General features: G+C 41.9%; 1 protein-coding gene across 3 annotated transcripts in view; it reads left to right on the top strand.

Annotated features, from left to right (window-relative positions):
• Positions 1–895: 895 nt before the first annotated feature.
• USP47 (ubiquitin specific peptidase 47) overlaps positions 896–13,376 on the top strand; it is a 52,508-nt gene continuing 40,027 nt past the window's right edge. For 2 of the 3 annotated variants that reach the window (XM_032690207.1, XM_032690206.1), the window contains exon 1: positions 897–1,084. In XM_032690207.1, the coding sequence (XP_032546098.1) occupies positions 1,046–1,084 (39 nt within the window). In that variant the 5' untranslated portion in view covers positions 897–1,045. Of the gene's footprint in view, positions 1,085–13,376 lie in introns of all 3 variants that reach the window. The other variant, XM_032690208.1, reaches the window with a different exon arrangement.

Genomic DNA, 13,376 nt, shown 5'->3' with positions numbered 1-13,376 from the left:
TGACATAAAACCAAAAACTACCCTCAGTACTGCATTTTTCCACAAGAGGACACTAAAATAATAAGAAAAATAAGTTGTACAGAAACGTAGAACTACCATATACCATTCTTCTTCCTTAGCCAAGTGGAATACTCTTCACTTACAAACTATTTTGCAACGAAGTAGGCAATAATTACTTTTCTACTAATGCGCATTTTAGTCATTCTAGCGATTCTTACTTGGCTTTTAGTGTGTCTCAGGCGGCACAAAACCCAGATATATTTAAGCTTGTCACAGACAAAAATCTACCCTTTCGAGCCCCCTGCCGCACCTGGGGCAGCGACCTGGGCGCGCTCCCTCCCCGTTCGCCTCCTGCTACTCCATTTTCACGGAATCACAGGATCTACTGGGGCTGGAAAAGACCTCTGGAATCATGGCCGGACACCACCGTGTTACCCAGACCAAGCGCCACGTCCAGTCTTTCCTCAAATGCCCCCAGGGAGGGCGACTCCAGCACCTGCCCAGGCAGCCCGTTCCGCTCATTCGCGCCCCACTCCCCCGCGCCGCGATAACGTGAGGGGGGGGCGGCGGCGGCCGAGCACCATTGCCGGCCCCGGGGCGCCTCTGCCCGCTGGGGCTCCCCGCCACGGCTCCTGCGCCGCCCCTCGTGCTCAGTCAACAACCGCGCGGCTCGGCCGGACGCGCCCGGCGCTGGGCGCGGCTCTGGGCGAGGCACCGGAGCCGGAACCGGGACCAGCCACAGCCACGGCGGAGCTGAAGGCGCTGAAGGCACCGAAGGCGGCGGGCCCGGGGCGGGACGGCTCTCGCGAGAGCCGCGCCGGCGGCCATTTTGGCCATGGATTGGCGGCGGGGCGGGGCCGCGGCGCTGCCCGCGGGAGCGGAGGAGGAGGAGGAGGAAGAAGAGGAAGAGGAGGAGGAAGAAGAAGAAGAAGAGGAGGAGAAGAAGGAGGAGGAGGATGAGCCGCGGGCGTCCCCCCGCCTCCCGCTGCTGCTGACGACGGCGCTCGGCTCAGCCTGCTGCGGGCTTCGCGCCGCGCCAGCGGCCATGGTGCCGAGCGAGGAGAACCAGCTCGTCCCCAAGGAGGTGAGGCGGGCGGCGGCGGTGGCCCCTGCGGCGGGCGGGCGGGCGGGCGGGCGGGAGGGAGGCAGGCCCGGGGCTCCGGCGCCGGCCGCGGAGGGGCGGAGGAGGCCCGGCCCGGCCCCGCCGTGCTCGTACGCGGCCCGTCTTTGTGCGGAGAGCGGGGGGGAAGGGGCTGGCGAGGGGAGAGGAGGACGAGGAGGAGGCCGGGGCTGAGCACAGGGCCCGGGCGGCCCGAGGGCTGCACCTGTCCGTGCCCGGCATGCGGGCCCGGCCTGCGCGGCGGGGCCGGGCCGTGTCACGGGGCCGGGGGCAGCGCGACCCCTCCCGCCGGGCGGGCAGGGCCCTGTGCTGAGGGCAGAGCTGCGAGCGGGCCCGGCGGGCTCGGCCCAGGGGAAGGGGCCGGCGATGCCGAGGGGCCACCGCCGAGGTGCGGGGCCGCCCCGACCCTCCCCGGAGCGCCCGCGGTGGGAGCCGCAGGGAGCGGGCCGAGCAGCGGGTTGTCTCCTTTATTCTGCGGGGGAAATTCTTGCCTCCCTTCTGCTGCGGGGGAAAGGGGGAAGGCTCGTTTTTGGCCACGGGGTAAAGATAAGAGGCTGAGTGAAAGAGGAAGGTGAAGGCTCTGTCCCGCAGCGATAGGAGAATGACACGTGTCAAGCAGAGCGATTCTGTGCAGGGGAAGGAGTGCGGGTGATGGCATGGAATGTTTGGAAACAGCTGCTCCTGGAGTGGTATCAGCAGAAACTTTGTTTCCCGAGCAGGTAGCCTTACGCATTCAGCCAACTTTTCTGACAGTTTTGCTGTTCCTGGTAAATTACTCAAACCCTTCCTGTTGGTTTTTTTTGTCAAATGTCAGCGTTTACGTTCACCTGCTCCATCGTGTGTTCTTGAGGGAGGCTTTGTCAGGCAAGGACTTCGATTTTGTGGAGTTTAGCAAAATGAGGTGCTGGTCCTTAAGTGCTATCCTTGAGCAGATCTGTGAAACAAATAACCATGCATTTTTTTGTCCGTTCAATGGTACAAGTGTGTATGTAGGACAGAGGTAACTTCACCTCTTGTTTTCTTTCTTAAAATACTGATGTTTAAAGGACTACATTTAGTCTTTATACAGGAAACAGAAATCTCCAGAACCTTCAAATAAGGGATGGAGTGTAGTAGCTAGTATACTTAAATATTAGCTTTTAAACAAAATCTCTAAAAATGTAAATCCAGGTACAGAAGATATAGTAGCTTCTATACTTAAATATTTCATTTTAAAAACAAACATAGAGACAAAGGAGAATGGCAGGAGAAACATTGTGACAGTAGCTGTAGTTAATAGTAACAGACAAGGTATTTAATAGAAGCAGCTAGTTGAGGCTGTTTCTTTAGTTCTGTGTATTAATAGTATCCCCCTTGGCTTTAGGGTTGTATTCGGAATATATGCATGAATCAGATGTGTATTTTTAACTGAGTCATTGGACTAGGATTTTGAATGCACTTTTATCTGTAGGGAGGGAAGTGTGGGTAAAGGAAGATGAGTATATGTGATTATAGATGTGGATATCTTGAACAAACAGTGTGAAATCTATAAACTTTGTACATTGATAATGCTAGAGTGAGTTGCTTTTTCTCAGCAAGTTTTCTCAAGTTCTTTATTGTGTTCCTGTGCATTTTTTAAGTAAATTAAACCGAACAGAATATTAATAAAATCAAATTGAGGAAGAAAACAGATTAACTATTTGTGTTAAGTCCATCTGGTTTTTTATATATGTCTATATACACACACACACACGTTGTAATAGAAGTTTGTCTTGAACTTTTTCAATGTTTTTCAGTATATCCTCATTTTTATTTTAGTGGTATGAAGTTTAACAAATGTTATGCTGTAACATTCACATTAAGTCCTTGTGAGAGTCATTAATAGTCTCACTGCAGAGAACACTGTGAGTTATGGGTAAACAGAATTCTCCAGGTCTCAACAGCCTTCTTCTAAATATTCCTATTGTGCCATTAGCAGCAGCTGGAGGCAAAGCAGATCGTTTGGAGTTTCAGTTCTGGTCTTTAGGGATGGATAAAGGGTTATAGTTCACGATTTTTGTCCCTTCCTGACGGGCTGAGTGGTATCACTTGTATCACTGCCTTGTGCCGTTTCAGAGATTGAGCTGGGCTGTGAACCAGTGTCTGGTAAAGATGAGGACACAGCCATCTTTTTCTTTACATTCCAGCGTAAAAGAGCAGGAAGAAATGGAATGTTGTGTGCTTTAGGCCGATTTAGGGAATGACTAATCATCTAAAGGAGTGAATGGGAAAAGGATTTTGGTTCATGTGTGCAGGTGATGCCTTGGTAGATAAGTAGCAGGAGGTGTGTGTAACATTACCAGCCTCTGTGTGTTGGAATGGAAAGATAAGTATTAGGTTGATTTTAAGTCTTCAGTTTATGTTTGTATCCATAGTTTTGCTTATGCTAACAGGAGCTCAGCTTGCTCTTTTTAAAGTCTATTGTATGGATTTTTTCATTAGCTTTTGGAAGGAGTAATAGCATGTTTTCATGGATCCAAAGTGCTAATAGTTTCACTGCTGCACTTAGAATATCTTTTATTAGTCTCCTATGAAAACTTTTCTTTTGGACATTGCATAGCCTCAGCTGCATCTCTGAGGTCAAGGTAGTCAGGGTCTTGTTATTTTCTCTTGCTCATAACTTTGGCATAAAGTTCTTTTTCCTTGGGAACAGATGGATTAAAGCAGTTTCTAATAAGCCAGTGTTGGGATTTCTTTTTATATTAAGATTTTTGCCCAGGCTATGCAGGCATTTAGTACACTTGTTCTTGCATCCCTACTGCTGCCTAATGCTTTCCCAACTGTTCCTGTAATTGTATGACCAATAATTCCTTATGGTGTGGGCACTGAATCCCTGATCACTAGATGTGGAGTTCAGTGTGAACTGGTCCATGTTCCTTTTCCTTCCAGTCCTCAATTCCTTTACCCTCTTCGTCTGAAAGGTAAATAATTCAGTTTAGTTTTATTTTATATCCAAGAAACAGAAGGCATTGAGTAACATACAGAATAATGCTGCATCCTGGTAGTAAAATCTGAGCATATTCTGTAAAACCTGCTTTATTAATAGGTGTCAGTTTTTACCCCCTTCATCTAGTAAAACAGTAATCCTGGAAAAGGAGGGGAAAGTAGCATAAGTAAGATGATAATGGAAATAAGAAAATGGTGCTGTCAGAAGGGAAGACACATCTGTGGCTTTCAGTGTTTCTTACAGGAAAAGTTAATTTGAAACTTATTTTGGGAAAATCTACTTGAACTAGAAAACAATAAAATTTTGTCATCAATGCAGTTGGTGAGAAAGGTGCCTGTATGTGTTTACTGGTAACATGAGTGAACTTTAGTAAGACTGATCTTGAAAATCAAGATGCATCAGAACTTAGTGAATATTGGTCAGAATATAAGAAGTATGTTGTGCTCTGAGGTTTTCTGAAGTGTCTGTGCCACTGATTAAATAAATGCTGTGCAGATACTTTCTCAACATGTTCCAGCATGAGCTATCCAAAGTACACCTGTCAGAATAAATATATATATATATATATGCTTTGTACTTGCTGCCATTAAATCAAGCAAGGTAGTGTGAGTTCTCCCTCAGCTAAACTAATGTGAGTCTTTTCATCCCTACACTAATGAATCCATTTTAATCTTCTGCATTGAACAAATCAAATATGTTTCTTGATGGATATCGTTCTGACTTCCTCATTAGAAGAGTGGGAATCTGATTAAGATATTTTGCAATTCTGTTCAGTAAAGGGATGCTGTTCTTTTCAATGATGATGACATCCTTGTTTTTTCATTCCCATGTATTAAGAGATTCTACAAGTGGTTACAGCTTGCATAATTTATCAGTTTTTCTTGCTTTCCTTCTCATGTGCTGCATTGTACAACATAAAGGTGTGATTGTGACTGCTTCATGAACAGCTATTTTGGAAGTTAAATTTAGGAAACACACAGAATTCTACCAAGTAATTTGCTCCTCGAAAACAGACACTTTCTGAATGATATTCAGGTAGTAATTCAGTTCGGTGGATAAGGCTTGAGAGTAGAATGCAAAAGCTTTCCTTACTTTGTTTAGCCACTGGGCTTCCCAGTCACAGTTTACTTTGCCTTGCTATGTACATCTGGGTATTTAATCTGCAGTCTAGAAAGATGATCGGGATAATTAACTGACAGCGCCTCGAGATCATCTGATGAAGAGTTTTTGCCTGAGAGGTACCAACTACCTGTTGGGTAATACTTGGTGTGCTGGAGCCTCAGTCTGTAAATGCTGCTGGCTCAGTTACTCCTCTGTAGAACAATCTGACAACTAAATAACATACCACTTTGTTTTTTCCTGCAGTAATACATTTTGAACATCACCACAAACCATAAAAGCCGTTTTCTCTGTGATTTGTGCGTCACTGGTGATTAAAGTTCCTAAATCAAATGCGTACAGTAGTAGAAGTATAATCCTTAATTTTTTTTTTTTGCTGTGCAGCTTCACACTGCTGCTCAAACTAGTAATGAAGTTTTTCCTAAGCTGTGAAGTATTTATTGGGAGGCAGAGAACACTTTAAAGATTTGTCAGTGTTGCGTTCTATACTCCTTTGAGCTCAGGCTTTCAGTATACAACAAAAAAGTTTCTGGTGCTTCACTTGTTGCCATTATAAACTAAAGTCCACTAATTCTATTTTCTGTTGTTTTTAAAACCTGTGGACTTAATCAATGCAGCCCTACATCATAGTTTTAAACTGTTAGTCGAACCAACACACAAATACTGATGAAAATCATTATTATCCAACCTCTTTTTGCTGATAGAATGTGTTGATATTAATATAAGATTAAAAATTGTGGACATTTACTGAAATAGACCTGTAATTTGTGTCACCTTTGAATTACGTGTTTTAGTCTTGTCAGAATTAAATGGGGGGGTGGGGTATTATTTTATATATTTTCCCCCATCCATTACTGGTGGTACTGTAATGCACTAAATTATCTAAAAACATCCATATATCCAGGCACAGGTTCACTCTTTCTGTTGTATATGAAAATATGTTGGGTTTGTGTAAGAAAGTAAGTGTGAAAGTTATGTCTCTAGAAAATTGAGCAGTTGAGTTACATGTACATGTTCAGCCTTCTTATTCAGTTTGGAAAAGTTTTTGATTCCTTTGTGAATGCTTAAGGTGATATTTTACACTTTACCCTTTGAGAATTAATATGGTACACCATCAGGTGAGCTGCCTATTTAGCATGTTTTTATTTTTCTTGTCTTGAGCAAAATATTTTGAAAACAAGGCCATTAGTAACTAAATAACTGATTATTGTAAACTTGTGATCAAATGACAACCAACTTGACCACAGCTTCAGGCATTGCAAGATGTGTAGTGTTTTCTTTGATTCTTTTTGATATTTGGTATGTCTTCAGCTTGCACTGAGCAAATGCTCTTGCACAGCATTGCCAGTTGAAATAACTTCCAAACAGGATGTTGGGCATGTTCTAAAAATACTGAGGGGTAAAATTGCTACAGATCACTTGATTCAATATAATGTTTGAGATCATGATCGCAAGGATACTTTAGGTGCTTCTGAAAAATGTCAACAGATTATTTTAGGTTGGCAGTTCTGTGGATAGCTTAGAAGTGCTTATTGTGCTGCAGCTCGGGTGTAGCTTCTCAATAATCACATGTGATGAAAGCTGCCTCAGTAACATGAGGAATTTTGTCAGAGAACTGCAGGAGCTAAAGGAATGCAAGGCAGGTGTGCTGACTGATTTGTGTAGGTGTTGTGCTGAGATCAGTAATAATGAAGGAAAGGAAAAGAAAAAAGCATCAGAGAAACTTTCTGTAGAGTACCTGGGTTTTGTAAATAAAGTATTTTCATCAGTTAATGTATGGAAAAATCATCTAGGTCCTTTCTCATATACACATTGTCGTGTCTCTTCTTTCTGTGGAGACACTGTGCTCAGAGTTCCATGTTCTCCCTGGAGCCCTTTGTGGCAATGGTAGCAGGCAGAGTTTGTGCCCAGGCTTCCTGGGTGCTGACATTGTGAACTGTCCCCTTCACTCTGCACATCACTGCTGGAGAGCTACACAAGAATCCCTGCTAACACACCTCACTGTTCATCTTCTATTTTTCCTACCCCAGCAGCAGCTGGGCAGTTTAAAATGAGAAAGTTATTAAAGAGTTTAAAACTACGCCTGTACTCATGTTTTAATCTCTGAACTGTGCAGGATTTTAATTTTTTAGCATACATGTCTGTTGGTGATTTTGGAGGGAAGTAAACCTTTGTTTCAAAATTGTCCAACAAGAGAAAGCTCTTCTAAGTACTAGTTTTGGTCAGACTTTTAAGTTGTTTTTATGCTAGTGTTGCCTCTGTAATGCAATCCAGCAGAAAGTCCTTTAGAATATTAGCACAGGAAAATGTTTCCATAAATTCATGGTAATTCCATGCTGGAAGAAATGGGGGGCAAGTCCATCTTCTACTTCTGTGGCTCTCCATAGGAAACAAATGTTACCATTATAGGTTAATGTGTGAAAGTGTAGTAAGGCTCTCATAGTGTTCTTGCAGATACTTCTTTTTTTGAAGGAAAAGAATGAACGTGGTGATTAAGAAGGTGGAGAGAAGATGCAAACAGAGGAAGCTGTATAAAGATGAGGGTGTTTCAGCTCTGAATGTAAAGGTTATATTGTAATGAATTAGAGAGGCTGGCCAATAGTTTGCAAGTGTAGAGAGCTTCATTTACATTTAATTCTCACAGTTATTTTAGTGGGGTTACAAAACTTCTTGCAAGTTAAACAATTCAGGGTCATAGGATGAAAGAAAATACAATCAGTTAAAATTATAACCTTTAGGAATAAGAGAGTGATATACTCAAAATGTCCAGCGGTTAAGAGAAAACTATTTTGATTTAATACTATTCTCTATTACTCCTTAATTTATTAACAGGAATCTGTGTTAGAGTTCTTGTGTGATCTATAGGCATGACCAGGAAATATTTGCACTCTTTTGTTATTGAGAGTTGCTACCTTTGATTTTTTTTTTTTTTAAGGGAAGTAATTAATTGTGAATCACCTTAATTTACCATATTTAAAAGACCATTAGGAGATAAGTGTAAGAAGACTGGTTCTTCAGGATGTCCTAAGTAAGACATATTTGAAGTCTTTTAAAATATGAAAAATAGCTTCTGTGAAACTGAGAAGTGGGTGTTTTGGTCTCTAGTTCAGCCCTCCCCAGGTATGTCCCCCCTCACACTGTATCCTTTTCTATAGTCTCTGGAACACCCTCCAGGCATGTACTTGTTTCTGGTCCCACCACAACTTTTTTCATTGTCGTTTCTACTCTTCTGTGTTTCTTGCAAATGATCCAGTAATACACAACAGTAGGAGCAAACTCTCAAAGGTAAATGGTAGCCTCATAACACACTCTTTATTTCTGAGGCCAAGGGTTATTTTTGGACATATTTAGAAAGTTGGAAGTATTAGACTTTGAAGTCTATATGTATTACAAAAATAACTTGTCTAGTTGACAGCTGGCATGCAACTCTGCTTCAGTGAGGTGGCAAACACTTTTTAACTGCAATTTTGTTACTAAAGAAGCATTTCTGAGGAGGTGGTCTTTGAAAACAATAAGGAAATCCATGATCTACATGAGGCAGAGAAGAGAGTAAAACATGTACCCTCGTTTTCCAAAGGGAACAAGATCACAGAGGCCCTGCTACAAAATTTATTTTGTACCTCTTTTCTTCTCTGCATCGGGTCATCCCCTTCAGGAAAGCATTTGTATGTTCACTTAGGCAGGGACATTGGGCTCAGTATGGCCCAGCTTCCTTCTGGGATCTGCAGCAGGCTGGAAAACAGAGCAAGCATGGCACAAGAACAGAAGCAGTAATGATGCTTTTTGCTCCTCAGGTAGTGTTGTTATTTAGTAATTTAAGGACTACTACATATAATATATACATTTAAAATACTCCTTTTACTACTCTATTGGTGCTGTTATATCACTTAGTCCTTTTCCAGGAGAGTTAAGGATTCTGTTTAGAAGTTAAAGGGCTAACTGAGATTAAAGCTAACCCAGTAAAAAAAAACCCAGAAATTATTAATTTTAAGAAGGCTTAGCTATCTGAGCCTGCTCAGCATGTACCTGCATGACCATTTGTACCAGCACAAGAAAGGGGAGAGTGTTGGGGTGGAAAGAAGCAGGTGGGAGCAAGACTGCTTCTTCTGGCAGCAGTTTGAGCTATTCCAGCTTTAGCTGCTTGTGTAACTGAAGCTTCGCTGTGTTTGAAGGTTTTAGGCTGCTGTGTGTGTGTGAAATGTCACCAGTGCACTGTCAATTCATCAAAATCTTACATGTTGAGTTTCCAAAATAGGTGGAATATGCTCATATTATTGTATTAAGGGTATTATTTTAATGTTTTAGTTGGAGTGTTCTTAATGAGATCTCATTCAGGCATCAGATTTGTTCTTTTGAAGTATATCAAATACTAGGGTAGGAAAGCATTGCTGAGTGCCACAGACTGAAGTAGAGGGTAAGCAGTGGAACCAAGGTCATAATGCTGCAAACGTGTTCAGTGAAACAGTTTGTGTGAACTGAAGTAGATGAGAGTTCACAAGGCTGAAATCAGAGATCAGGCTTTGTAATGGGGGACATCATTGGGCTACCCTGTGTGGGGTTTTTTTGTCTCTCAGGTTTTTAATCTGTTGACAACTGTCAAAAATATTTTGTCATTTTTTCTTGATTCTCATTTCCTTTCATTGTCTGAAGTCTCTTAAACTGTAGTTGTGGCAATGGGAAGTTGTTTGAAGTGATCCATTAAAAGTGAATGGATATTAGAAGTTGATAAGCAACGAGGATAAAGACATAAACAAAAAATAAAGACACATTTGAGTCATGACAAATTAAACCAATAATAATATAATTTTCAAGACTATATATTAATATCTCCCTGTTGAGTATTAACCTTGGTAGGCATGCAGCTGCTTGCTCCCTTCCCACCCTCAGCTGGACAAAGGAAGAGTATAAGCAAAAAAATTTGAAGGTCAACGTAAAATTGTTTAATAAGTAAAGAAGAAGTGTAAGAGTAGAGGGAGGAAAAGAAGTCCCAAAACCAAGGGACGCAAAGGCAATCACTCACTATGTTCTACAGGTAGATCAAAGTGCAGCCAATTCCCATGCAAAGGTGGAGTTTTGATGCTGAGCATGGCAGTACATGGCATGGAATGTCTCTTGGCTTAGTTTGGGTCACCTGAGTCTGGCACAGCCCCCAGTCTGTTCCCTGGGGGAGCAGAGTAAGACTGCAGGAGGTGTTGGTGCTGCACAAACACTCCTCAGCAGGAGCCAAAACTTTGTTGTGTTATCAGCACTTCCTCAATCACAAATCTGAAGTATAGCACCTCTAGAGGCTTCTGTGTAGAAAACTGTCTCTATTCTAGTCTGGCCTGGTACAGATCTTGTGGTAGTTTTCCTTCTAATTTCTAGTCTTGTTCCTAGTTGAGTGGATTGACTGAAAGAGCTTCCTTAAGTCTTGTGAATCCTTAATATCACATCCTGGAGGGAGGGAAACCAGGGAGGGGGTGAAGGTTAAATAATTATCTGTATATAGGATATATATTCTTGAATTTTCATGATATTTTAGGCTCATGATGAAGTAATTTTTTTTCCTTACTTGTCATGGTACTGAAATCCTATATTTAGTTTTACTAGTTTCAGAACATTGTTTTGGATTTTGCCTGAAATCTCTCCAGGAATAATGAAGAATTCGAAGCTGAGAATAAAGTTTGTTATTCAGGTACTCACAAATCTGAGTCTAATTCAAAATTAAATGAGTGTCTAAAGGTTCAGTCTTTTTTTTTTTTTTTTGCGTCAGGAAGCATTCTATCAAGTTAACAGCTCGAAGTTACTGTTTAACATCTTCTGGGATCAGTATTTTATAGAGTGTATTCAGTTTGCCACAAGTGTACTATAAAACACTTCTTTGTAAACTATGTTTTGGTTCAGGCATTTGTAACAGGATTGTAAGTGCACTGTTCCCTCATTAACTCAGACTAGGCTGCAGCGAGGCACCTGTGTTGAGTAACAGCTCACAGTGCTCTGACAGAATTAGGTAAGCTGTCTTCGAGAAAGAAGTTCCTTCTTTCCTCTAAAACAAAGCCAAATGTGAGTCTGAGACCACCTGCTCAATGCTTCCCTCATTCCGAGGACCTTTATCATCCCGTGTTTCCCTCCCAGGGAAGTGACCCTGCTCACCTCACTGTATCAGGGAAGCTGGCCTCTGAAAAGAGATTTGTTGGGCTTGGAAAAAGCGTGGAGGAGTGTGACTAGCTCTGCTGGGGGGAGAAGGGAGTTGTGGATTGTAAGGACTCTGGAGTCTATGGTTCAAAATGGACTGGGATGAAAAGAGCAGGTTTTGGGTGGAAATGGTATCCTGATGCTCTCTGAGTATTCTCTCCTTACTTGCTGTATATTTGAAAGGTTTTTGGCCTTCAGGTTTTGTGCAGAATACAGTGCTGTCAGCACATATCCAGTGTGGTGTTGAATGGATTGGACCTCTTGGAATAGGTGAAAAAATTCCTGAATTATGGTTGTGGGTTCTCAAGGAATTGATTTGATAGTAGTTTGTCATCGCTGAGAAAGAGAGTTGAAATAAGGTTCTGATCAGTTGAACTGTAGTTAACACCTGGATGTTTTTGTATGATGTGACTTTAGATGTAAAAGGTACAAATGCTGACTACTTTTTTTGTGATTGAAGGTACCAGATTTCCCTTATCCTTGTAACTGCTGGAAATGTGCACCCAGTCAGTTACACACACTTGGAATGTGTGTCCCGAAGTTTTCCCAGCAGTAACGTGACAGGCAGCTGTCACTTCTGTGCACTTCCTATGGTAGTCTTTAGGTGCTGAAGCTACATGAGAACTGCTGTCCTAGGCTTAATCATGCAAGTAATTTTGTGAATGTAAGCAGGATGTCTGCCTTTGCTGCTTGCTACTGATCTCTTTGTCTTTTCTCTGTATTGCAGTTATTTGTAAGAATTATTTACAGAGTGTGAATATGTAGCATCTTCTCTACTGGTGATCATTTCAAGTCTCTTAGGCCATTAACTTTATTTGGCAGTCAGACTTCATACATCTGTTAGTTAAACCCCTGACCTGAAACTTGAGATTTTACTTACTGTCTATTTTTATCTGTTGGAAGTACTGGAATTTGGAAGTATTGAGTAGAATCTGCACGAAATTTGAGCTGAGCTTTAGGTTTCACCTTCAATCTCTGAAAATAAATTTATAAAAGAACTGAAGCAGGAGTTAAAATCTCGTGAGAACCTTCTGTCATTTGAAAAATAAAATTTATGATTTGTCCTCATAAGGATAGTGATATGCTGCAATAGAATTTAATTAATTCAGTGATTCAAAGCTGAAAAATAGCAAGCCACATCTAAATGCAGTGTTAAAACCACTGTAGTTCTGCATTTGAATATTGTTGTGACAGGTCTAGTAACACTCTATTTTTTTGTTCCTCTGTTTTCAACAAATACAGAACCTATATGGTCAAAGCAAGTGTCTGTCTTGCAGATGGCACTAATAACAATTCTGCCTTTGTTAGTATATACAGAATTACAACTTGAATTCCTTCAGTGCAATAAAAAACTTTATGCTTTGCATCTTGCAGAGGCAGATCTTTCACGTAACAAAGATGACATATTTTTTAGAAAGGTACATGGAGGAAATGCTTGTGTAGCACAGCACTCCAGAATGTCCACCCAGATCAGACCAGAGTGTTGATTGCATGTTTTTATTAAAAAGAGTCTTTTTTAGGTCTGGTCTAATAGTCATAAATCTTCTACATGCGGGTTTGTGAACGTCATCTCCTTTCTAGAAATGGAAAAATGTAAAAGGTCATAGAATCATGGAATGGTTTAGGTTGGAAGGAACCTTCAAGATCATGTAGTTCTAGCCCCCCTGCCATGGGCAGGGACACCTCCCACTAGACCAGGTTGCTCAAAGCCCCATCCAGCCTAAACTTGAACACTGGGCAACCTGTTCTAGTGCCTCACTTCCCTCACAGTAAAGAATTTCTGTCATATATCTGAACAAATTTTTCCCTCTTTCGGTTTGAACCCTTTAATCCTTGTTCTGTCAGTACAGTTCCTGAGGAGGAGGAGTCCCTCTCTGGTTATACTGTAGGTCCCCTTCAGATACTGGAAGGTTACCATGGGGTCTCCACACAATCATTTCTACTCCAGGCTGAACAGCCCCAGCTCTCTCAGCCTGTCTTCATAAGGGAGGTGTTCTA

The sequence above is a fragment of the Chiroxiphia lanceolata genome, chromosome 6 (genome assembly GCF_009829145.1).
Source record: "Chiroxiphia lanceolata isolate bChiLan1 chromosome 6, bChiLan1.pri, whole genome shotgun sequence".
Classification (NCBI taxonomy): Eukaryota; Metazoa; Chordata; class Aves; order Passeriformes; family Pipridae; genus Chiroxiphia; species Chiroxiphia lanceolata.
The sequence above is the reverse complement of the archived record's forward strand: the minus strand, read 5'-3'. Positions and strand labels throughout refer to the sequence as shown.